Source organism: Stegostoma tigrinum, chromosome 22 (genome assembly GCF_030684315.1).
Source record: "Stegostoma tigrinum isolate sSteTig4 chromosome 22, sSteTig4.hap1, whole genome shotgun sequence".
Lineage (NCBI taxonomy): Eukaryota > Metazoa > Chordata > Chondrichthyes > Orectolobiformes > Stegostomatidae > Stegostoma > Stegostoma tigrinum.
Window position 1 is genome coordinate 13,608,370 of NC_081375.1, and position 23,263 is coordinate 13,631,632.

A 23,263-nucleotide genomic window follows, 5' to 3' on the forward strand; every position below is an offset into this window, starting at 1 on the left:
CTCACAACTCTCTGCGTAAAGAACCTGCCTCTGACATCCCCTCTATACTTTCCACCAACCAGCTTAAAACTATGACCCCTTGTACTAGCCATTTCTGCCCTGGGAAATAGTCTCTGGCTATCAACTCTATCTATGCCTCTCATTATCTTGTATACCTCAATTAGGTCCCCTCTCCTCCTCCTTTTCTCCAATGAAAAGAGACCGAGCTCAGTCAACCTCTCTTCATCAGATAAGCCCTCCAGTCCAGGCAGCATCCTGGTAAACCTCCTCTGAACCCTCTCCAAAGCATCCACATCTTTCCTATAATAGGGCGCCCAGAACTGGACGCAGTATTCCAAGTGCGGTCTAACCAAAGTTTTATAGAGCTGCAACAAGATCTCACGACTCTTAAACTCAATCCCCCTGTTAATGAAAGCCAAAACACCATATGCTTTCTTAACAACCCTGTCCACTTGGGTGGCCATTTTAAGGGATCTATGTATCTGCACACCAAGATCCCTCTGTTCCTCCACGCTGCCAAGAATCCTATCCTTAATCCTGTACTCAGCTTTCAAATTCGACCTTCCAAAATGCATCACCTCGCATTTATCCAGGTTGAACTCCATCTGCCACCTCTCAGCCCATCTCTGCATCCTGTCAATGTCCCGCTGCAGCCTACAACAGCCCTCTACACTGTCAACGACACCTCCGACCTTTGTGTCGTCTGCAAACTTGCTGACCCATCCTTCAATCCCCTCGTCCAAGTCATTAATAAAAATTACAAACAGTAGAGGCCCAAGGACAGAGCCCTGTGGAACTCCACTCACCACTGACTTCCAGGCAGAATATTTTCCTTCTACTACCACTCGCTGTCTTCTGTTGGCCAGCCAATTCTGTATCCAAGCAGCTAAGTTCCCCTGTATCCCATTCCTCCTGACCTTCTGAATGAGCCTACCATGGGGAACCTTATCAAATGCCTTACTGAAGGATTGTAGATGACGGAAGTGTCGGAGGATGATACGTTGTATCCGGACGTTGGTGGGGTGGTATGTGAGAACGAGGGGGATCCTCTGGGGGCGGTTGTAGCGGGGGCCATGTGTGAGGGATGTGTTGCGGTTTTTGGATGAGGGTGTCGGTGGAGGGGGATTGGTTGGGCCTGCGGGACAGGAAGAAGCGGAGGGCCTTGAGGCCATCTGCACGAGGAATACAGGTGTATAGGGACTGGACGTCCATGGTGAAAATGAGGTGTTGGGGGCCAGGGAATTGGAAGTCCTGGAGGTGGTGGAGGGCGTGGGTGGTGTCACGGGTGTACGTGGGGAGTTCCTGGACCAATTTTTGGATGAGGGTGTCGGTGGAGGGGGATTGGTCAGGCCTGCGGGACAGGAAGAAGTGGAGCATAATCTTTTTTCTGATTACATAAAGTCTATAGTCTACATGCACATCGAAATTAAGAGCAGTTTTTCATTCTAAACACCCAGATTTTGACATTGAACAAGTCAGATGTAGCACTACTCTTAAAGTCATAGAGAGTCATAGTCATACAGCACGGAAACAGACCCTTCATCTGTTATGTGGTCCAACTTGTCCATGCTGACCTCACAAACACATACGTTTGAATCTGAGAAAAACATCCATCCAAAAATCCCATTTAACAACTGCAACCAATACTGAGGTCTTCCTGAACAAAACTAACAAGATTGGCAATTTTACTGTAAATTATTTGTACTGTGTCTCCATGCTGATAGCAGCTATCTTCAGAGTGTCAGATTTTTAGTGAGAAGTGTATTTTCATTACATTCTGGTTTTGATTCAGTCAGTTAGCGATTTAAATAACTAAGTTACTCAGCCTCCCTAAAAAAAAAATTTTAAAAATAGTTTCACCACGTCCCAATACCAACTCCCATGCCATGGCATGGAGATTAATGTCAGAGAAATTTTCTTAAATGTTCCCAAAAGGGTTTCAAATAACTGATTGTGTGAAGAGCCACCAAGGAATAGTCCATACCTGCATTTCTTTATCTCCATATTTCTGTGGGTTCTTACTCCCCTGGCTCTTTCTCCGAAGTTTCTTCAGTTCTGCATGGCACTTTTCTAATGACTCTAGCCTGGCTTTATGTTCAGCTTGATATTTCTTCAACGTTGCCTAAAAGGAAAAATGCAAGTAAATTACCAAAATCGTAAATGGTGAAAATAGTCCTTGTTGTCCATACAGGAAAGGAATAAGGCAAGATTTTATTAAGCAGACAAACGTAAGTCAAGGCATAATTATGGTATAGATTTCTAACTACTAGTGCTGTGATTCAGTTCCTAATGGTTTGTGTCAACATAATATATTATAACATTTATCAAGTTCAATGCCGATAAATGTGAGGTGATTCACTTTGGGACGAATAATCGGAAGGCAGAATACTGGGTCAATGGAAAGATTCTTGGTAGTGTGGATGTGCAGAGGGATCTTGGTGTCTGTGTAAATAGATCCCTGAAAGTTGCCACCCAGGTTGATAGTGCTGTTAAAAAGGCTTACAGTGTGTTAAGTTTTATTTGTAGAGGGATTGAGTTTTGGACCCGTGCTGTCATGCTGCAACTGTACAAGATGCTAGTGCGGCCTCACTTGGAATATTGCGTGCGGTTCTGGTCGCCCCATTACAGGAAGGATGTGGAAGCATTGGAAAAGGTGCAGAGGAGATTTACGAGGATGTTGCCTGGTCTGGAGCAAAGGCCTTATGAAGAAAGGCTGAGGGACTTGGGTCTGTTCTCATTGGAGAGAAGAAGGCTAAGAGGGGATTTAATAGAGACATACAAGATGATCAGAGGATTAGATAGGGCGGACAGTGAGAGTCTTTTTCTGAGGATGATGACTTCAGCTTGTACAAGGGGGCATAGCTACAAACTGAGGGGTGATAGATTTAAGACAGATGTCAGAGGCAGGTTCTTTACACAGAGAGTGGTAAGGGCGTGGAACGCCCTGCCTGCCAATGTAGTTAACTCAGCCACATTTAGGGGCATTTAAACAGTCCTTGGATAAGCATATGGATAATGATGGGATAGTGTAGGGGGAGGGGCTTAGATTAATTCACAGGTCGGCGCAACATTGAGGGCCGAAGGGCCTGTTCTGCACTGTATTGTTCTATGTTCTATGTTCTATTTCACATCAAGCATTAAGGTATGCAGGTGAGAACATGTTAAGGTTTTCTAAAACAGAAAAAATACATGATATGGCTTTTGCCTCCCAATAAAAGAGGCTGCATTTGGTTCTACTGTCCACTATTCAGTAAGGTTTGAATATAGCTAAAAGATAGGAGACTTAAGGAATAGTACTAAGACCACCCTTTGGAGCACATTAGGATTATATGCTATATAAATACAAATAAATGTTGCTTAGGCCAGCCAATCCATGTCACAAGTATTACACTTCTGGTAGTGAATATTACAAACATACAAATTCTCCCCTTAAAAAAACAAAACTATCTGCTGAAAGCTTACTAATTTCTCAAGACACGAGTTTTGTAATGTGAATTTATGAAGTTCTGAGAGAATATATAAAGTGACTGACAGCAAACAAAGACTGTCTCAAGCAATCTATTAACTGACCAACAATTTTCATAGAACTGCTTTTCTAATTTGGAACCATGACTTGTAGTGTTTATCATGACACCTGAATGCTTCCACTCAGATCAGACCCATTGACAACAACATCCCTCTTCATTGTCATCCAACTGGATGGAACTGACTTCGCCTGGTTTCATTCTTGTCTATCTAGTTGTAACCAACAAATCCCTTGCAGTGGTTTCTCTTCCTGCTCTTGCGCCACTGCCTCAACTGTCCTTGGTCCCCTCCCACTTGGGGCAGCATGGTGGCTCAGTGGTTAGCACAACTGCCTCATAGCGCCAGGGGCTCAGGTTCGATTCCACCCATTGTGCAAACTCCACACAGACAGACAATTGCCCATTCTCCCCATATCTACAGTCCAAAGATGTGCAGGATAGGTGGATTGGCCATGCTAAGTTGTCCATAGTATTCAAAGGATGTGTAGATTAGTTGGGCTACATGGGTCTGGGTCTGGGTCTGGATGGGATGATCCGAGGGTCAGTGTGGACTTTTTGGGCTGAAGGGCCTGTTTCTACGTTGTAGGGATTCTAAAACTTTTTTCATTGACGTGATGCCCTTCGATCACATTGAGCCAAAAAAGGACAGCATTAATTTTCACACATCGTCTGATGGCACCCAGTTCTTCCTCAGCACCACCTCTCAGTTCCTCCACTGTTGTTTCTAGACTTGACTATTCCATGATATTCCTGGCTGGTCTTTTGCCATGTTTTACCCTCTGTAAGCTGGAGGCGATCCAAAACATGGTTGCCTGATCTTAATCCATCACATTCGTGTTCGCTGACCTATACTGGGTCCTGGTCAAGCAAGAACTGGGTTTTAAAGTATTTGCCAGTTTTTCAAAATCTTCCAGGTCGTTATCCCTCCTGATCTCTGTAGTCTCTTCCAGTTCTCAAATCCTCAGATACCTGCACTCCTCTAATTCTGACCTTTGGTGCATTCCCAGTTTTAATCATTTGTGGTCAAATCCTCAGTTGTCTGGGTCCCAAACTCTGGAAGATCTTCCCTGCATCTCTCCCTTGTCTACTACACTTTCCTCTTAAAATACTCACTAAAATTTACCTCCCTGATCTAGTTTTTGATAATCTGTCTCATTATGTGGCTCAGACTGCTGTGAAGCACCGTAAGCAGTTCACTACATTGAAGCCACTCTTTCAAGAAATGCTGTTGGCTTTAGTGAATGATATACTAGTTTATAAGCTGAATTCAACAGAAAAGGTTACAGCAATAGAATTGCATGAAATAACCTTGCTGCATCAGCAACTCGGTCCTGTGTAAAATTTAATTAACATGTATAAGGTCCATCGCTACAGTGACATTGTAATAGATGACAGAATGTCTGTAGCATCTGCTGGTGGCAACTGCTGTGGTGAGATATCTTCTCCGAAAAGCCAGTATAGAGAACTAAACCAGAACTTTCAGAAGATATTCCAGGAACCAAGTCTGCCTGAAAATCATCCCAACCCTATGCTTTTTGAACCACCATCTCTTCCTAATAAATGAGAGGTGGACAGGAACAATTTCAAAACTGTAATTCAACCCTCAAGTTCCTAACACTTACTTACAATCCGAATCCTATAAGATTACAAAACTGTAATCAATTCATGCTCTGCTTACTTTACACTTGAAAATATAGTTTTTTCTTGCTGCAATATTACATGATAAAAAAATGAACAGAAAGATTAATGAGTTTATTAATCAAAAGATGTGACGGTGTAGAATTCAGCTTGAAACTTACAGTTAAGTATTTAGCATCTAACTCAACCTTCTGTTCCAGTTGCATCAGCAGATCATTGTGGAACACTTTCAACTGCAATGAAAAGAAAACGTCAGCAACATTTAATTTGAATAATGTCAAGAGTAGAAGAAACCCCCTGAACACCTACACACGTTCTCACACACACCCACGATGCAGAAGCACTGATTGTACCTTGGATCCTCAGATTAGTCATGTGCAAGTGATGATTCCCTCCTCCATAAGTTCAGCTCCTTGAAAGCTATAATTTTACTCCCCACCCCCAATACATTCTCTCTACACTAATTAACTTGGACTTTTATCCTAAAGGCATGCATGTTACAATTCAGTTTTGTCTTCTTTTTCCCCCCCCCCTCAGTCAAGAATTCCATTTTCTCTACTGATGAAAAATCTTAAAAAGGCAAAGATGACAATTTTTATTTTTATTTTGAATAAAACTGCTCCGCAGCAGTTTAGATTATCATTTGCAGGCCAAATGTCAACATGATTTAATTGCAGTGTAAAATCTGCCAAAAGTGTATTCGTTTGTAGCTATTTCAGTTTTAAAAGTATTTCTGAGAAAGGGATAAACAAACAGTATTTAATTTATACAAATCTCTCGACACAAATGTTAGCTCATCACGTACAAGCTCTCATAAATCCGATAGTGTATGTATACTGCCTTAAAAGGAATACATACCATTTCTTCAAGCTGTATCTGAATTTGTCTGTGGACCTCTGCCATCTGGAACAAAACATCCCCTGCAAAATAACGAACAGAAACTAGAATAACTATTTCCATCATTTTAGAATTTTAAGCACAGCATCGACACAACATATGGGCAAAATGATTAAGGCAGTTAGAATACAAAAAAAATTGCCTCAAACAATACCAAACAAAATTCTCAAAAAAATTGCTCTCAATTCCTTATTTTTAAAGCATACACAGTTTTGTTACTCATTTGTATTATTTCTCTCCAATTGAGGATACAGTGGCAGTATGGTACTGTCACTATGGTAGGAATCCAGATATTACTACTCTGGGCACAAGAGTTCAAATCTCCCAAAAGGTGTTGCAATACAACTTTAGTTAATGAATATGGAATTTAAACGAATCGCCATAATGATGACCATGATAACGATCACAGATTGTTATTAAAAACCCATCTGGTTCACCAATGTTCTTTAGTGAAAAAAATCTGCTGACCTTGACTAGTCTGTCCTACATACAACTCCAGATGCACAGCAAATGTTTTTCTTTAATTCTACTGTGAAACGTGGATGTCGCTGGCAACGCCAGCTTTTGTTGCCTATTCTATATCCAAAGGCTCGCTGGGCCTTTTCAAAGGATAGATAACAGTTAACCACATTGATGCGAAACCAGAGTCAAAAATATGCCAGGCAGGGTAAGGCTGGCAGATTTCCTGCCCTATAAGGAAATTAATAAACGAGATGCATTTTACAACAGTTAATGTTGTTTCACAGTAACCATTACTGAGTATAACTATTTATTTCCAGATTTAATTATTAACTGAGCTTCAATTCCACAAGCTGTGATGGACGAATTTTAACTTATGACCCCAAAGCAGTATCTTGGGCCTCTAGATTGCAAGTCCAGTGATGTCACCATTATATGACTGTTTCTCCTAAATTACTTAACTGTCTTGAAATCATCAAGTAAGTCACTTGCCTCAAGGGCAATTAGGGATGGCCTTGCTCCTGACATTCATTTTTAAAAATTGCTTCGTGCAATATTAATATATGGCTGTTACCCTTGCTTAAGATGTTACTGCGCATTGCCTTCAGACATAACCAAAAACACTAATTGACTCACTAAGAGATAAGAATTTTGCATTTGGAAAGCTGATGTTGTTGTGAATGAAAACCTCTAACTTAGACTTTATTTTGCTTTACAGAAGTGCTACTCCACGAGATTTTTAACGAGTACTTTTATCATCAATATGCTGGAAGCCAGATGAAAAAAAATGAGTGATGAAGTAAGACACACCTTTGGCATGTGCTCCAGGAAGTCAAAGCTGGATTGTAAAGTGAGGAAGTAACTACTTAACCACACCTACAAAATGTATAAATTAATATTCAAGAGGCCAGTGGCATAAACTTGGTAGTTCATGGTGGCCGAGTAACTTAGATCCTAGAGTTTATCATATTTTGGTGTGCAAGAGTGCACATATTGCAGCCTTATTCAACTGTATTCAAATAAATAGTAATTCGCTTGCAATAATTTAGCATTATGCAAGTGAAAATTACAGCTAGTTCTCCTTCAGTGAGCAACACTTTCTAAAATGGATTTAGATATAGCTGTAACAAAGACCAACATTTTATTATCACCCTGCATATTCTCATCTCCCACCATTCACCCATCACCACCACCCTCCCACCTATGCCTCCCTGAAAGGTTTCCAGTATTCAATATTTGAGGTGGGTGCAGTGAGCCATGAGATTTCAAGGTTCAGTGCATCATCTTGGGAGCAAACTCCGTGCCATTGTATCTATTCAATGCATTCAATATACTACTGTCATGCCACCAAGCAGCACGGAATATAAATGCAAGTACACATGGAGCTGGCTCTGCATCAAAAATTTAAACCTTTAAAACATATTGTAAGCAGATTTAAAATATGTATTGCTATATTCTAGCACAAATATACTTGAACTACTTTTTTTGAGAACATCTCTGCACTTCCATACGCCAAGAAATTGTGAACACACAAACTTGATTTGGAATCTGAAATGTTGAAGAAGCAAGAATAACAGTGTGGAGCTGGAGGAGCACAACAGCCAGGCAGCATCAGAGGAGCAGAAACGTTGACGTTTCAGGTCCTCTAATGCTGCCCAGCACACTGTTCTCCTCACTGGTGTTATCTCCGGCTCCAGCATCGGCAGTCCTTACTATCTCTGTTTAAGAAGCAAGTTAGCTTACAAATACGCAAATTAGAACAGAGGCCAGAGCCTCTGAAACACACACTACACTCCTATAGAAGTCCAACAGTGCGTGGTCTCCAAGCTATCTGCCCTTTTCCCCCATTCGGATACCTCTAAATGCATATAGATAGATTTCAATAACAAGCATTTTGAAAGTATTCATGGCAAGTCAGATATAGCTGATAGAGAAATTTCATGACTAGCACAATTATAACCCCATTCTCCAACCAACCCCATTAACTCAGCCCTACATTTTACCTAGTTAACCAATTAGAGGCAAGCCTACCCATTAAACTTTAGTCAGTTAATGGAAAACGAGTGGACAGGTATGAAAATAAGTCTTCACAGTTGCACCTTGTCGCAGGGTTATTTAAGACAATAATGCTTTAAATGCACCAGCATATAGTTCCAAAATTCTACCACTCCCTGGGGGGCTTAAGTGACGGAGTTCGAAATGCATTGCTCTACATCACAGAATTATTAATGCACAAAGTGAGGCCAGATAATGGCCAGGAACCACACAATTTCTAGGCTCACTTCCTTGAAAATCCTTGGACGGACCTCATCTGATCCCAGTGCCTTATCAACTTTAAAAACTGGTGGTCAATCCAAGACTTTTTGAATTATTAATTTTGAAACCATCTAGTGACAAAGTTCCCTGCTCTGTAAGCATGGCCTTGGCAGCATCCTTCTCTTTTGTTAAGACAGGCGCAAAATTTTGCCTTCAAGATTGCAGTTTGGAAGATCACAAGAATATGATAGATCTTAATTTTTGCAAGCTAAGCTTATGGTCTCTAAAAATAGCTGCTCTTCTTTAGCTGAAGTCACTCTAGACACAAGAGAATTCATTCTCCCCACCCACAACAACGTGGCTAAAATACTTTTGGGACACATACCAGACACCTTGTGAATATATCGAGCCTCCATGGAAGCTCTAAGCAGTCCTGAGCTTTTTCCTGGAATGCAATTTAACTTAGATCTCAACATCCACACTGTACCATAAAAAAAAGAGACATGGATTAACACAGAAAGCACTCATAAGCCAAGAAGGATTCTCTAATGCTTATGGGGCTCTAAAAGCCCTGCTGCTAGGCAGGACAATAAAATCATAGTTTCATTGACAGTACCAACAAAATCTCAGTGGTTCTGCTTGAAGGAAAACCAATTACCCTAACTCTAAGAGATCTTTTTTGATGAGGTGGCAAGAAGATAGATAAAGGAGAAGTAGTGGCTGTAATATATTTGGATTGTCAGACTACATTTGATAAGGTATTACACTACAAATAAGAGCCCATAGTATTGGAGTTAATATATTAGTACGATTAGAGTACTGGCTAACTAACAGAAGACAGAGGGTTGAGATAAAGGGGCATTTCAGGATGGAAACCTGTAACAAGTGGAGTGCCACAGGGATCAGTGCTGGGACCACTGTTATTTACATTACATATTAATAACAGACAGGGAAAGTAAATGCATTAAAGCCAAGTTTGCAGATAACACAAAAATAGGTGTAAAGGCAAGTAGTGATAATGACACACAGACTGCAGAGGTCTACAGACAGAAAATGTGAAGTTATGCACTTTGGCAGGAAAAACAGAGGTGAATATTATTTAAATGGAGGAAGACTACAGAATGGAAGGATTTGAATGTCCTTGTGCACGAATCACAAAGTTAGCATCCAAGTACAGCAAGTAATACAGAAGGCAAATGGAACGTTTGCCTTTATACAGCCATATAGCAAGGAAACAGACCCTCAGTTCGACATAGTCCATGCTGACCATAATCCCAAACTAAAATAGTCCCAAATCGGCCAGCACTTAACCCATAACCTCCAAATATTTCTTATGTACTTATCCAAATGTCTTATAAACACTGTACCTGTATCTGCATTCACCACTTCCTCTGGAGGTTTATCCTACACGTGAACCACTCTGTATATTAAAAAAAAATTGTCCCTCGCATCTTTTTAAAAATCTTTCTTCTCTGATCTTAAAATATGCCCCTAAGTCTTGAAACCCCCCACCCTAGAGAAACAGAAACAGGCCCATCAACCCAACTCATCCATGTCAACCAAGTTTCCTAAACTGAACTAGTCCTTGCATTTGGCCCATATCCCTCAACACTTCTTATCCATGCCCCAGTCCAAATGTCTTTTAAATGTTGTAATTGTACTTGCCTGTACCACTTCCTCTGGTAGTTCGTTCCACATACGCACCATCCTCGGTGTGAAAAGATGCCCTCAGGTCCCTTTTAAGTCTTTTCCCTCTCACTTTAAACCTACGCCCTCATTTTGAACTCCCCCATCCTAGCAAAAACGCACCTGCCATTCACCTTATCTATATCCCTCATTAAAGAGGTTTATAAAATAAAGTCATCTCTCAAATACCTGCACTTCAGTGATAAAAGTCCCAACCTCTTCTTATAACTCAAACTTTCCATTCCCAACAACATCCTGGTAAAGCTCTCTGAACTCAGCTTAATAATATGCTTCCTACATCAGGGAGACCAGAACTTGCAGAAGATGTTCAGTAATCGGATACCAGAAATGGAGGGACTGTTTTGTGGAGGAGAAGTTGAGTAGCTTGGGCTTGTACTCACTGGAATGTCCAAGAATGAAAGGTGAGTTTACATTCTTAAGGCAATTGATAGGGTAGATGTGGAAAAGTTGTTCACTCTTGTGCAGGAATCTAGGGCTAGACAGCATAATTTCAGATTCAAGGCTGTATATTTAAAGACAGAGATGAGGGTAGAGAATCTATGAAATTCTTTACTGCACAGAGCTGTCAAGGCCAGGTCACTAAATATGTTTAAGGCTGAGATACGCAAATTATTAATTAGTAAAGGAATCAACGTTTAGGGGTAAATGCAGAAAAGTGGAATTGAGGACTATCAGGTCAGCCATAATCTCACTGAATGGAACAGCAGGTGGGCTGAATAGCCTATTTCTGCTCCTATGCTGTATTCTATCATTTCCAGCACAGACCTAATTACAACAAAGAACTTCAGTATATTTTACTGTAAGAAACATCTTCATTTAACATCAGACAAAGTGTACAGCTGAATGAATACAGCAGGTCAAGCAGCAGAGGAACAGGAAAACTTATGTTTCGGGCCGGGAACTGATTTTCTGAAGAAGAGTCTAGGCCTGAAACGTCAGCCTTCCTGCTCCTCTGATGCTGCTTGGCCTGCTGTGTTCATCCAGCTCTACACCTTGTGTTATTTCATTTAACACCAACTTGCACAATACATTTATATATTCTTACCCTCTGAATAACAAAGTACAAAAAGAAACATGCCCTTTATAGACCTATCACATGCATTAGGTCCAAAATGTTGTCTTGTCAATGGGAACAGCTTCACATACCAGACCTTACACTCAAATCACACTAACAAGATGCACAGATTTGAGACTTGGGCAAATCAGTATTCGCCTGGCTAGGCTTCCATTTTACGGCCTTCATAAGTTTGAGCTCGTACTGTGCTGTCCACATCTTAAATCATATCTATATCTATTTAGCAACTACCACTGCACTTGCTGATCTACAATGGTTCTGGGTCTATCAAATCCATCCATAGACTCTTCGTTCCTGGTCTCTAAACTCCAGTGCCACCTTGTCCTCGCCCAATTTGAAACACACCACCTTTGGTGTTAGGCAATTAAAGGTATGGCAACCAGAATGTTCAACTTCACTTATGTCTCTTTTCCTTCTTATTATAATGTCCTCAAAACCTACCTTGTAATTTTCTTTTATTAATCAACCACAGGATGTGGGCATCACTGGCTAGCCCAGCATTTATTGACTATCCCTCTAGGACCCTGGAAAGGAGATGGTGAGCCACTTTTTTGAACTTCTAAAGCCCATGCAATATAGCGAAGTCAACAGTACTATTGTACCACAGCAGGTCAAAAAAGTGCTGTCAGAATGTTTTTGGACTTTGACTCAGTGACAGTACGACAATAAAATTCCACATCAGAATGGCGTGTACCTTGGAGGGAAATTGCAGGAGGTGGTGCTCCTATGCAGCTGCTGGCTTTATCCTTCAAGGTGGTAGAGGTTGGAGATCTGACCGGTGCTGTTGCAAGAGCTGTCATGAGTTTCTGTGTATATTTTGTAGTTGGTATGCACTGTTGCCACTGTTTGTTTGTGATGGAAGGAGTGAATGCTGAAAGTTTTGACTGAGTGCCAATTAAGTGGGCTGCCTTGTCTTGGGTGGTGAAGGAATTGAGTCCTGTAGCTGCATTCACCCAGACAAGTGGAGAGTATTGTTATTTGCAGATGGTGGATAGGCTTTGAAGAGAGGGGAATAGGGTTAGTTGTAGATGTCCGAGCCTCTGACTGGCTCTTGGAGCTACAGTATTAAGATTGTCGGTCCATTCCAGCTCTTGGTTAAAGATAACATCCAGGATGTTGATGAGAATTCAGTGACATTATTGCCACTGAATGTCTTTGTGGGTGAGGAGAAGGGGTTCCTTGATTAAATTCTCTGTGGCTAGAGATGGTCACATCTGGCACTTGTGTGACATAAAAGTTACTTGTCACCTAACAACCCAGAAGATGTTGACCAGATCTTGCGACATATGAGCATAAACTGATTCAGTAACTACCTGAAGAGTCGCAAATAGTCACTAGTAGTCCTTATGTGGTTTACTTTCAAAATGTTGTATCAACATTTAAAGCAGATTAGCTTTTTTTGAAATATGAAGTGGTTTTATACTTTGGGAACAACATTGGGAAAAGAGAAGAAATAATGTGGGGCTCATGTGATTGCTAATTATAACAGCACTCAACATAAATATATATTTATTACAGTGCTTCCAAAGCAATGCAGCTGATTTGGTTTTGAAGTCTGAAAATCTTTTCCATATCTATGGTTAAAGTGGTCTTGAGTGGTTGAAACTTTCACGAGGTGTAATAATCAAGTAAACATTTGTAAACTTTAATACTTTAACCAGCTTCTGATACAAGAATGTTTACCTGACCATTCTAAGCGTATTAACAAGATTGGATCGATCTCAGTATAATGCATCCTATCCTTGATGCAACAACTTGATTAATTTTTAAGGCAGCAATATTCGGTTTTGCAAGCATTTGCAGATCTAACAGGATATCTACATGCTAGTCAACCATACAGAGCATCACAGTTAAGCCAAGTACTGCTCATGGCACACCTTTGTGGTTGGTAAATGAGCCAGGTAAAGTCTGTTTGTTGCAGTTGCCAACAGAAACTGGTTTCTATGCTGTTTGCCACGCCCAATGTCAAAATACTTTGTAAAAACAAAGTTGTTATTCATGTAGTATCCTCAAACATACACACCTATATTTAGCACCGCATTCATAACAAAAATCAAATAAAACGGCAAAGAACATGTTGCATTAACAGTTAATGAGGAAGAACATATCAGAACAGATTTTTAAGTTGTGATGGTTATTGTGGGCTGTACTGCATAAACTCAGATAGACTGATAGGTTTAGGTTTTAATCTTACCTGAATTTACACATGGATCGTTCAGATTTTGTGAATTATTCTCATAATAAATTGTGGGCCAAAGCTTAGAAGGAAAATGAGCGGTAAATCCATGATTCCCTTGGTATGTACGGACTCTATATTCAGAATTAGAATCTGGTCCTTGGGGATGGGAGTCTTACTAATTTAAAAAATAAAATCAGTATGTGGATAGAATTATTTTTATCTTGGTTTATCTAGCGGTGCTAACCATCTGGCAGGGAGGAAGGAAGCAGATTTGATCAGAGCATTGTTAATGGACACTAGAGATACAATTTGCAACATGCCATACTGGATTCTACGGCGGCAGACAATATGTAAAGTCCATGCTGCCTACTGGTTCAAATGATTTCTGACCCAACATGATTCTCAATGCTGACTAGCTGCAGGAACAAGGGGTGCTTAGATGACTTCCAGTTGAGCATATATTCTAGCTAACATCCAGCTTCTAAAAGGAATGTGAATTTAATATCACAGATGCACCAGCAAACAAGTGGGCTAGAATGCCAGAGCAGAGAAAGGGCTCTGTGGTTCATGGATGTGTACAGAAGGTGGGAGACAAAGGCAACAGCTTCTGAAGGGAGTAGAAGCACATGACCACGGTGGTCAATTCTCAGCACTTGGCAGACACATCACCAGTTGTTTAAGGACCTTAAGCAGGCGATAAAGAACAATTAATTCATCTTCCCAAGGTGTCTCTCAAATCACTCATCACTCAAATGGCATCGCAGCCTTACCCAACCACTGGAAATCTAAAGCAATAAAATCTCATGCCTCAGAATGATACATTCCATTCTACCCCACCTTTGCACAACTCACAAATATGTTAGCATTACACATACATCTCTCAGACTCCATATAGCTCTAGCTATTATTTATAGCAGGCACAAAACCCAAAAACCATGCTCTTCCTCCTACAGGATGATGTCTTGCACAACAGAAGGGATCAGCAGAGAATTGGCATGACCCAGAGCCCAAATCATCCACTGAGGAAATAAAGGAGATAAAGCTCTGAAACAGGATTGTGAGCAAAACAGTCTATAATGCCTAGTGTCCACCAAATCCATTTCATGATGCCATGACATTATGGCACTTACCTCATTTACCTCAGCCTCAGTTACCTGACAATTAAAGTTGCAGAAAGTGTGATCATGGCCCTCTTGATTTACATCCATCCTCCTTCAGCCCAATCCTGTCTTTCTATTATGCGTTCAGACAGTAAAGGATTACTCTTAGACAAATACGGAGAATGTGACCTCAAGTGAACTTGATTCAGAGTATGCAGCTGCAAACCATGTAAACTAGAAAAACTGCTTTTCCAGTAGCTACATTATGAGGGCAAATCAGGGGAATTTATTCTGTTTACTAAATGAATAAACTTCCCCATTTATTGAATTTTGAAATTGAACTTTTTGAGACAATATACAGCCAAAACTATTCAACATTCTCATTTTTCTTAAATGTTCTAAGGTCCCTAGTTGGTGTGCTCTTATTTGTGACTCTAAAAGTAGCTCACAAATCATCATTGAACAGTGATATACACGCCCGGTGGAGTGTTTCAAATGTAAAAAGGAGTCAGGTCAGCACTACGAAAGGTGACTTTGCACTTCCAATAAACATAGCTGTGGTGACACAAGAGCTTGTGGAAACTTGGACTTTCAACCCCTACTATTGGAATCCGAACTGCATGAAGGTAACTTCTATCAAATTTCACAAATCATACTTTGAACATAATAAAGATCATAGCCAAAGCACTGGAGATGGTGTTAGCCACAAACTGTGGCCACTGTTATACCAGAAAACTGCTTTTCTACTACACAATCCCCCCCAGCTAGTCAAGTCCAAATTGCTGAGACACTGAAATCTAGGAACTGTCAGCAAAAGATTACATCACAAGAAGCTTGCACAAACTAGAACAGTTAAATGAATTTCAGTGTCAGTGGGGCATCATGGATAAGTTTTGCACCTCAATACTAGTCCATCTATTTTTGAATAACCTGGAGCATTTTATCATTAAGGTAGCACATTCTGAGGGCATATTTGAAGATTGTGAAACTTAGCTTTTCTGACTATAGAAGAAATGTGCAATTACAGAATGCGTTTCTTTTTAAGATTAAATTCCCTACAGTGTGGAAACAGGCCCTTCGGCCCAACAAGTCCACACCGCCCCTTGAAGCATCCCACCCAGACCCACCCCCCGCTGAACACTACCGGCAATTTAGCATGGCCAATCCACCAACCTGCACATCTTTGGACTGTGGGAAGAAACCGGCGCTTCCGGAGGAAACCCACGCAGACACAGGGAGAACGTGCAAACTCCACACAGACAGTCGCCCGAGGCGGAAATTGAACTCGGGTCCTTGGCGCTGTGAGGCTGCAGTGCTAACCACTGAGCCACCGTGCCGCCTGTTTTCATTAGATATTAATAGTGGTTGAGCAGGGAAGAGCTGTATACACATTTGGATGTGTTGCATGAGGCCATTGCTCCCAGAACTGCTGTGGACAACTGCAGTCTAAGCAACCTGGTACACTTATGCAGTATTATGCATTCAGTATATTGGTAAAAACACCACACCATGATCTTACCAAATCAAATCTCAAAGGCAGCTAGAGGCGGGCAATAAATGCTCGCCAGCCAGTGACACCCACATCTCATAAATTAGTCTAAAAAGTCTTTTAATTAGAACTGAAGTGCAAATTCCTCTTCATCAGCATCAATGATAAATTCAATAAAAAAAGTGCACAACAGTAATTAATGTTTTGAGCTAAACTGGATTCATTAATGGTTACACTAAATTCTGATCAGTTCAGCAAATGAATACAGGGATTTGAAAGCACAGTTCCAATTATAGAATGTCTTGCTTGCTCAATTAGAGTTATAGAGAATTGTGTTCATGCACAGCATGTACAAGATATGTATTTAAATTACGTATATCCCCAAGATCTTCAGGCATAGCTTCAGAGAGAATTTTGCAACATTATTTCTACTTCCACCTTATTTCCCTTAAAGGGAAATCTGTTTTGCAAAGGATGAGTTCCATGTGGAATCTCAAAGGGTGCAAGAAAAAACCCACAAGAAAGTGTCAGAATCATTTCATATTCCAGCAGTCTGAGAGGAATTACAATTCCGTAAAAATATTGCTGTCACTTTCTTGCCATTTTGGTGAATGGCATCTTAAAATTTCTTTTAGCATCTACATATCATTTCTTCACTAAGCTTGTTTTGACAGTTCTTGTAGTGGCTTCTGCAGACTGGAATCCCCAATGAAAATCAGGATACAGCATACTACTGACATCACACCATCTATATCTGGCAAATTGCAAGGCTCCACGTCTCATTCATTTTAACAACAGAAATCATTACCTTATAAAGACATGTAAGAAAGTGTTTTCACCAGTTAGCACTCAGAAAACTGTCCTAAAACCTCAATAAAAGAGAAACAGAATGAGGCATATCCTTTCTAATCCGGATTTTAAAAATCTTCTCTGTTGGAAATCCAAGAGCATATTGTACTTTTTTTTACATGTAAAAAGACTCAAAAATTCCTTTTTAAAACATCAACATGATAATTGATAAATGTGCCCAAATTGTACAATCATTCCCACCCACCCTCACTTCTCATTTATTTTGGGAAATTATGGATGTAACACTACTGCACCACCTAAAAGCTTTCTTCCCAAAGATCCTAGATGTTTCAAGGTCAGATCGATCATGTGCCCATATACTGGGCACCTATTTAACGTAGGCAAGAATAAAACAGAATGCTTGAAATAAGAAACAAACAGAATGCTAAGGAAGCTTGGCAGGTGTGGAAGCATCTGTGGACAGAAACAGAATTAACAATCAAGTCTGGTATGACTCTACTGAAAGTTATCTATCCCAGACTTCCTTACACCATAGCAAGAGGGATCGGAGATGCTGAACAGACAAAAACAGCTCAACAGGAAATTTCTTCGCTCCCCACATGAAATTTCATTCAACAGCAACACAGGCCAGATAAACAACATGAATGCATTAAATCAAATGGGATTTAGAACAAAAATAAAAAGGTTCTTGGAAATTGTCTTGCTGACTCCAAGCTGATTGCCAGCTGCACTATTATCAAGAGAGAGTCTTTACAGGAAACAAGGGCCCCAAAAAAAGTACCCAAATGAGCGGGTAACTAAATAAAATCCAGGAGCTCAAAACTTCAACTATCTTTTACAGCATCTCTAAGCTGCATGTACTGCAGTGTTCTTACAACACTTACATTTCTTTGGACTGAAAGAATTGCAGTTTTGTAATATCTCTCAGAACCTCATGCACAGCAATGTGTCACACACAGCAATTATACAAGAGTCTAAACCATCTGTTTTATAAATGATAAACACAGGTCTCAACAATAGATTGTGAAACATATTAGAAAGTAGGTCCCTCTATTATAAATCAAAAAAATGATTGCTACATTGCTGGTGTTAGTCGAGCTGTAGAGTTTCAAACACTGCAGTGTGTTATACTTTAACAGAACTGGTTCTGTACTACATTGGTGAAGCAAGTGATTACCAATTTGCAAACCCAAGGGTAAATGTAAGTCTTACTTTCTTCTAATCAGGATCATTTTTTGGTCTGTCACATTATAGGTCTCGCTTGCTACCAAAGAAAAACCCACCTTGACAGATAACCCAACTCCATAAAAAGGAAGTTAAAACCTATAGGATCACCAGGTCAGATTGAAAAGCACTTGAACATTTTCCCAATGTAAGCATCCGTAAACATCCGTAAACATTTCACTTCCACACAATATTACTACAAGAAATCTTCAGGAAAATGCATTTCAGATCAGTAAGCAAATAGTTTAATTAAGACTAAAGCAAGATTTACAGTTTAGGCAACAATAAGTGAAAGTTGATTGTGGCCTTTTACAAACACATCTATGGCTGACATTTGAGGCAGAGCTCTCACAACACTGCAAAGAATCTAGACTTCACCATTGCCAGGCAGTTAGGTTCACAGAGAGGTAGCATGGCTAAATTAGAATTTAAGATAGTAGCAGTACTTAAATGTTGACAAATTCAGAATAAACTAGATTCATGACAACATTCTGTTTTATACATACGGAGTATATGACTCTTAGGCTTTTATTAAAACACTTTTGTTCAGCAAATGGAACATAGCTTAAATCCCAGTAAATCACCAAATACAAGACTTCAATCTTGTTAACCTTATTAATTTTTTTGTTCCTTCATGGGATATGGATGTCTCTAGCTAGGCCAGCGTTCATTATCCATCCGCCTAATTGACTAAAGGGCAGTCAAGCATAAACCATATTGCTACGGGTCTGAAGTACAATGCAGTCTAGACCAGGTAAAGATGTCAGTTTCAGCCACTAAAGGTTATTAGTGAAGCAAATGGGTTTTTCCAACAATTGATAATGACTTCCTAGTCATCATTAGCCTCCTAATTCCAGATATTTATTGAATTCAAATTCCACCATCTGCAATGGTAAGTTTCAAGTCCAGGTCCCCAGAACATTACCTGGTTCTCTGAATGGATAGTCTAGCATTTATACCACGAGGCCATCATCTCCCCAGTTACGGGTCATGAAGTCACAAAAGTTCTGCAGTGGTTCAGAAAAAAAATGTAGCAAGGTCTGGCAAACAGAAAAAGGTACCAAGTGCTAAACTTAGGATGAAGCATAGTAAATGATGAATCGACCTTACGGAGCCTCTTTGAACTGCTTCCATATATATATATATATATATATATATATATAATGTTTGACTGAGTAGAACTGAATACGTAAGATGTTGCCAGCCAAGAGCAATGTGTGACCACATCAACACAACCTTATACTTAAAACACAGCTGACTTGACAACATAATTTAAGATTTTGTTTGATTTAACAATGACCCAACATTGCCAGAGCTAAGTCTGTCCACCTCTAGATCGCACAACTTCTTCCCTCATTTGCACTCTGTGCCTTAATTTACTGCCCCATTATTTCTTTCCCACTTTCTAAGACTTCATTGCCATTGTTTGTACTGAATTAAAAATGATATAGATCTGCCCTCACAAATAGTGTCTTGTTATACTTTAATTCTTTAGCAGCTTCATTAAGATGATTTTTAAAATAAATACTGCAATTCAAATAATTAAAACAAACCATCTGAGCACTTCTTAAACCATGCTTGAAACTAACCTGCAATTATTCTCTCATATCTTAAACCCAAAAGTTGAGAGACTGCCTCCTCAGATGAAATAGCTCTCCTTGCCTTAATGGAATGTGTTGTGCTGTCATTCTCAGCATGTATGGATTGTACTATTATACTGAAGCGATTTTGTTGCAATGAAGTTACAATGCAAATGGACACCAAAGAAACATAATCGGCAAAAAATTGCCAATGCGCTCATTTGCTAATGAAACACTCATTTCTGCTTTTGCTGCCTCTAAGCTTCACAATTTCAACACACCCTTATTGGTCTCCCGATTTTCATTTTTCTAAATTTGAGGTGACCAAAACACTCCAATCCAGATCTTGAATCACACGAGTCCCTTTCTTCCACAACCCCATACTGGCTGACCAATATTAATTCCTGGTTAAGAAATGCCTGAATTTTTAAATTCTTATCCTGGTTCAGCTCCTTTTAGGGCCTCACCCCTCCAGCATCCCAAGATCTCTACAGTCCTTCAACTTTGGTTACTTGATCATACAATCATTGGTACCCATGCCTTCTGCTGCCAGAGCCCTTCCCAAACCTCACCTCCTCTCTACTTCTCTTTCCTCCTACCACTTGTCCCTTGACGCATATCCTTCTGACCAACTGCCTAAATATCTCATAGGGGTCAATGTTCATTTTTGATCGATGACGCTCTTATGAAATACCTGGTGATGTTTTAATATGTCAAAGACATTACAGAAATACAGCAGTTACCGAAGTCGGCAAATGAATAAAAATCTCTCAAACACTATCTAACAGCATGGTGGGAATACGATCACCACATGGACTGCAATAGTTCAAGGTGATGACTCACCAGCATTCTTTAGTGAACAACAAAATATGGGCAATAAACTGTGCCAGTAATGCCCTTATCTCAATATCTGCCCCCCAATGGAATTTTTATTTACCAACTGAGATCATTAAGAGATCAACACAATTTGAAAGGCTGGCCTGGCTAACCGGAGTACTGCTGCATAAAAATGTCGTCACTCTTATCAACAGTAATACTAAAACGCTAATTAAAACAAAAATGAAAAGAGATGCTTTGAGGCTAGTGCAAGCCCTACTTCACATGTGCTTCACTGCATTGTGAACTATAATGATACACTCAGTCAAATAGCAAATCTGGGAAAATAAGCTGGCTATTGAAAAAACATTGCTGTCAGTTTGAATATCAAATAGCTCAATACAAGTACCTGATGTCATGAATTACTCAGAAATGAATTATCTCTGCACAGAAATACCTTCAGTATTAACTGAAAAGAAGTTTCATTTAAAACAAATACTTATTAGATTTTATACAGTACATTACAACTATACGGAAGCTGAAAGCAGGGTTTGTGATATGTGCTCTTTCAAAATCCAACAGCTGCAATGCTGATAAAAATGAAGGTTAGATTGCTGACCGCTCCTTTCTCCAGTGTGCCACTTCAGATAATCCATTGAGTTTTAAGGGAATTTCTGAATGCTTCAGCCAAATTCAGTATAACATGCTCCTAGATACTGTTTACTCTTCTTGAATTATAAAAATTCTCAATTACTGCAGTAATTATGATTTAGTTAGTCATTTCATCCCTTGAAAAACTAAATTCTCTCAGTTAGTACAGCCTGAAACTTTGGTAATATGTAAAACACACATACTCAATGCTGTGCCCGATAAAATAGAACTCTGAAGGGAATGATTTCATTTTACTGAATGGATTAATATAAATGTAAAGTTTAAAATGGTATGTTTTAAACCATCTCTTTAAGAGTAAAATGGGGTATTGGAGAGAGTCATATGATCCACCACAAGTCCAAGTCCAACAACAGGATTGGTTAACATGGGAACTGGAATGAAATGTGTGTGCCAAGTTTAACATCTGAAAGCAAAAGGCTAAAGCAGATTTTGTTTTTATCATTGCAAACCTGCTGTCTCAGACTGTGTGTAGCAATAAAAGGTCAGAAAAAGAGAGAAAAACAGGGGGAAAACAGGAGTTTCAGCAATATACAGAGTGCTAACACTATCCTCATACTTCCACTGTTTCAACTGAGGTTTTGAAGTGACTTGTGCAAATTACAGCACATAAGCACAGCAGGAGTAAAGCATTATTAAAGGCAAGAAGCTAAACCAGAAGAATTCAACTAGAAAAAAAGATAGGAGAAACTTTACTTTTAGATTCAGTGAAATTATGACACTTGGCCCAATGATGTGCACTGCTTGTAGAATGCAGAGAGAATGATAAATGGGAATAGAAGGGAAGAAAGTGCTGCACAATACTGGAAACAAATATAATTTCTGGACAGTGGTAGAAATCCCTTCAAAAATATATAAGTTATCCATGATAACAAGATGCTTAAAAACATTTTCCTTTTTAATGCAGTTAATCACAGAAATCACAGAAGCTCTACAGTGTGAAAACAGGCTATTCGGCCCAACAAGTCCACGCCACGCCTCCGAACAGCATCCCACCCAGACCCATTCCCCAACCCCTGCATTTCCCATGTCTAACTCACCTAACTTAAATATCCCTAGACACTATGGACAATTTAGCATGACCAATCCACGTAGCCTGCACATCTTTGGACTGTGGGAGGAAACCAGAGCACATGGAGGAAACCCATGCAGACACAGGGAGAATGTCTGTATGAAGCTTGCACAGTCAGCGGAGGGTGGAATTGAACCCCAGTCCCTGGCGCTGTGAGGCAGCAGTGCTAACAGCTGAGCCATCATTCTGCCCCTAAACTTTTTGCAAGTTATTATTTTAATTCTGCCCCATTCCTTTCCAAATTGTCCTTATACTACTCATCAGATTTGACCCAAAACTGCACAGACCTATTCTTTAGATATCTTCACTATTACTATTCTCTATCCAGATGATAAAAGTACCCAAGACTGTCTCATTCTGACCAGATCTGATTTGGCATCACCATCATTATGGAAAAGGGACAAATCTTTACTATGATCAGTTGTTCCTTGTAAGTGAAGCTCTAATGCCACACAAGGCTGGGACCTTCAAAAGTACCTTCTTACTATAGAACAATCACTTCTGCATTAATTTTCTAACTGTGCCTTCATTTATGTTATCTCTACTAATAGTATACGCAGTTCAGTTAGTTGAGTTGGCTGGATAGCTGGTTTATGATGCTGAATGTCACCAACAGCATGAGTTCAATTCCCATATTGACTGAGGTTACCATAAAGGTCCCACCTTCTTGACCTCAGCCCTGACCTGAGGCGTGGTGACCTCTCAGGTTAAACCCCCAAATGTCATCACTCTCTCTTATGAAAGCACAGCCCTATGGTCTTCTAGGAC

At 39.9% G+C, this 23,263-nt stretch overlaps 1 protein-coding gene across 4 annotated transcripts in view; it reads right to left on the bottom strand.

Moving 5' to 3' along the window:
• Positions 1 to 23,263, bottom strand: part of LOC125463870 (brain-specific angiogenesis inhibitor 1-associated protein 2-like) — an 81,842-nt gene that overhangs the window by 34,252 nt on the left and 24,327 nt on the right. For 3 of the 4 annotated variants that reach the window (XM_059653664.1, XM_059653662.1, XM_059653663.1), the window contains 3 exons: positions 6,021 to 6,082; positions 5,324 to 5,395; positions 1,985 to 2,122 (listed from right to left, as the gene is read on the bottom strand). In XM_059653664.1, coding sequence (XP_059509647.1) covers positions 1,985 to 2,122; positions 5,324 to 5,395; positions 6,021 to 6,082 — 272 coding nt within the window. Of the gene's footprint in view, positions 1 to 1,984; positions 2,123 to 5,323; positions 5,396 to 5,515; positions 5,537 to 6,020; positions 6,083 to 23,263 lie in introns of those variants that run through there. The other variant, XM_059653665.1, reaches the window with a different exon arrangement.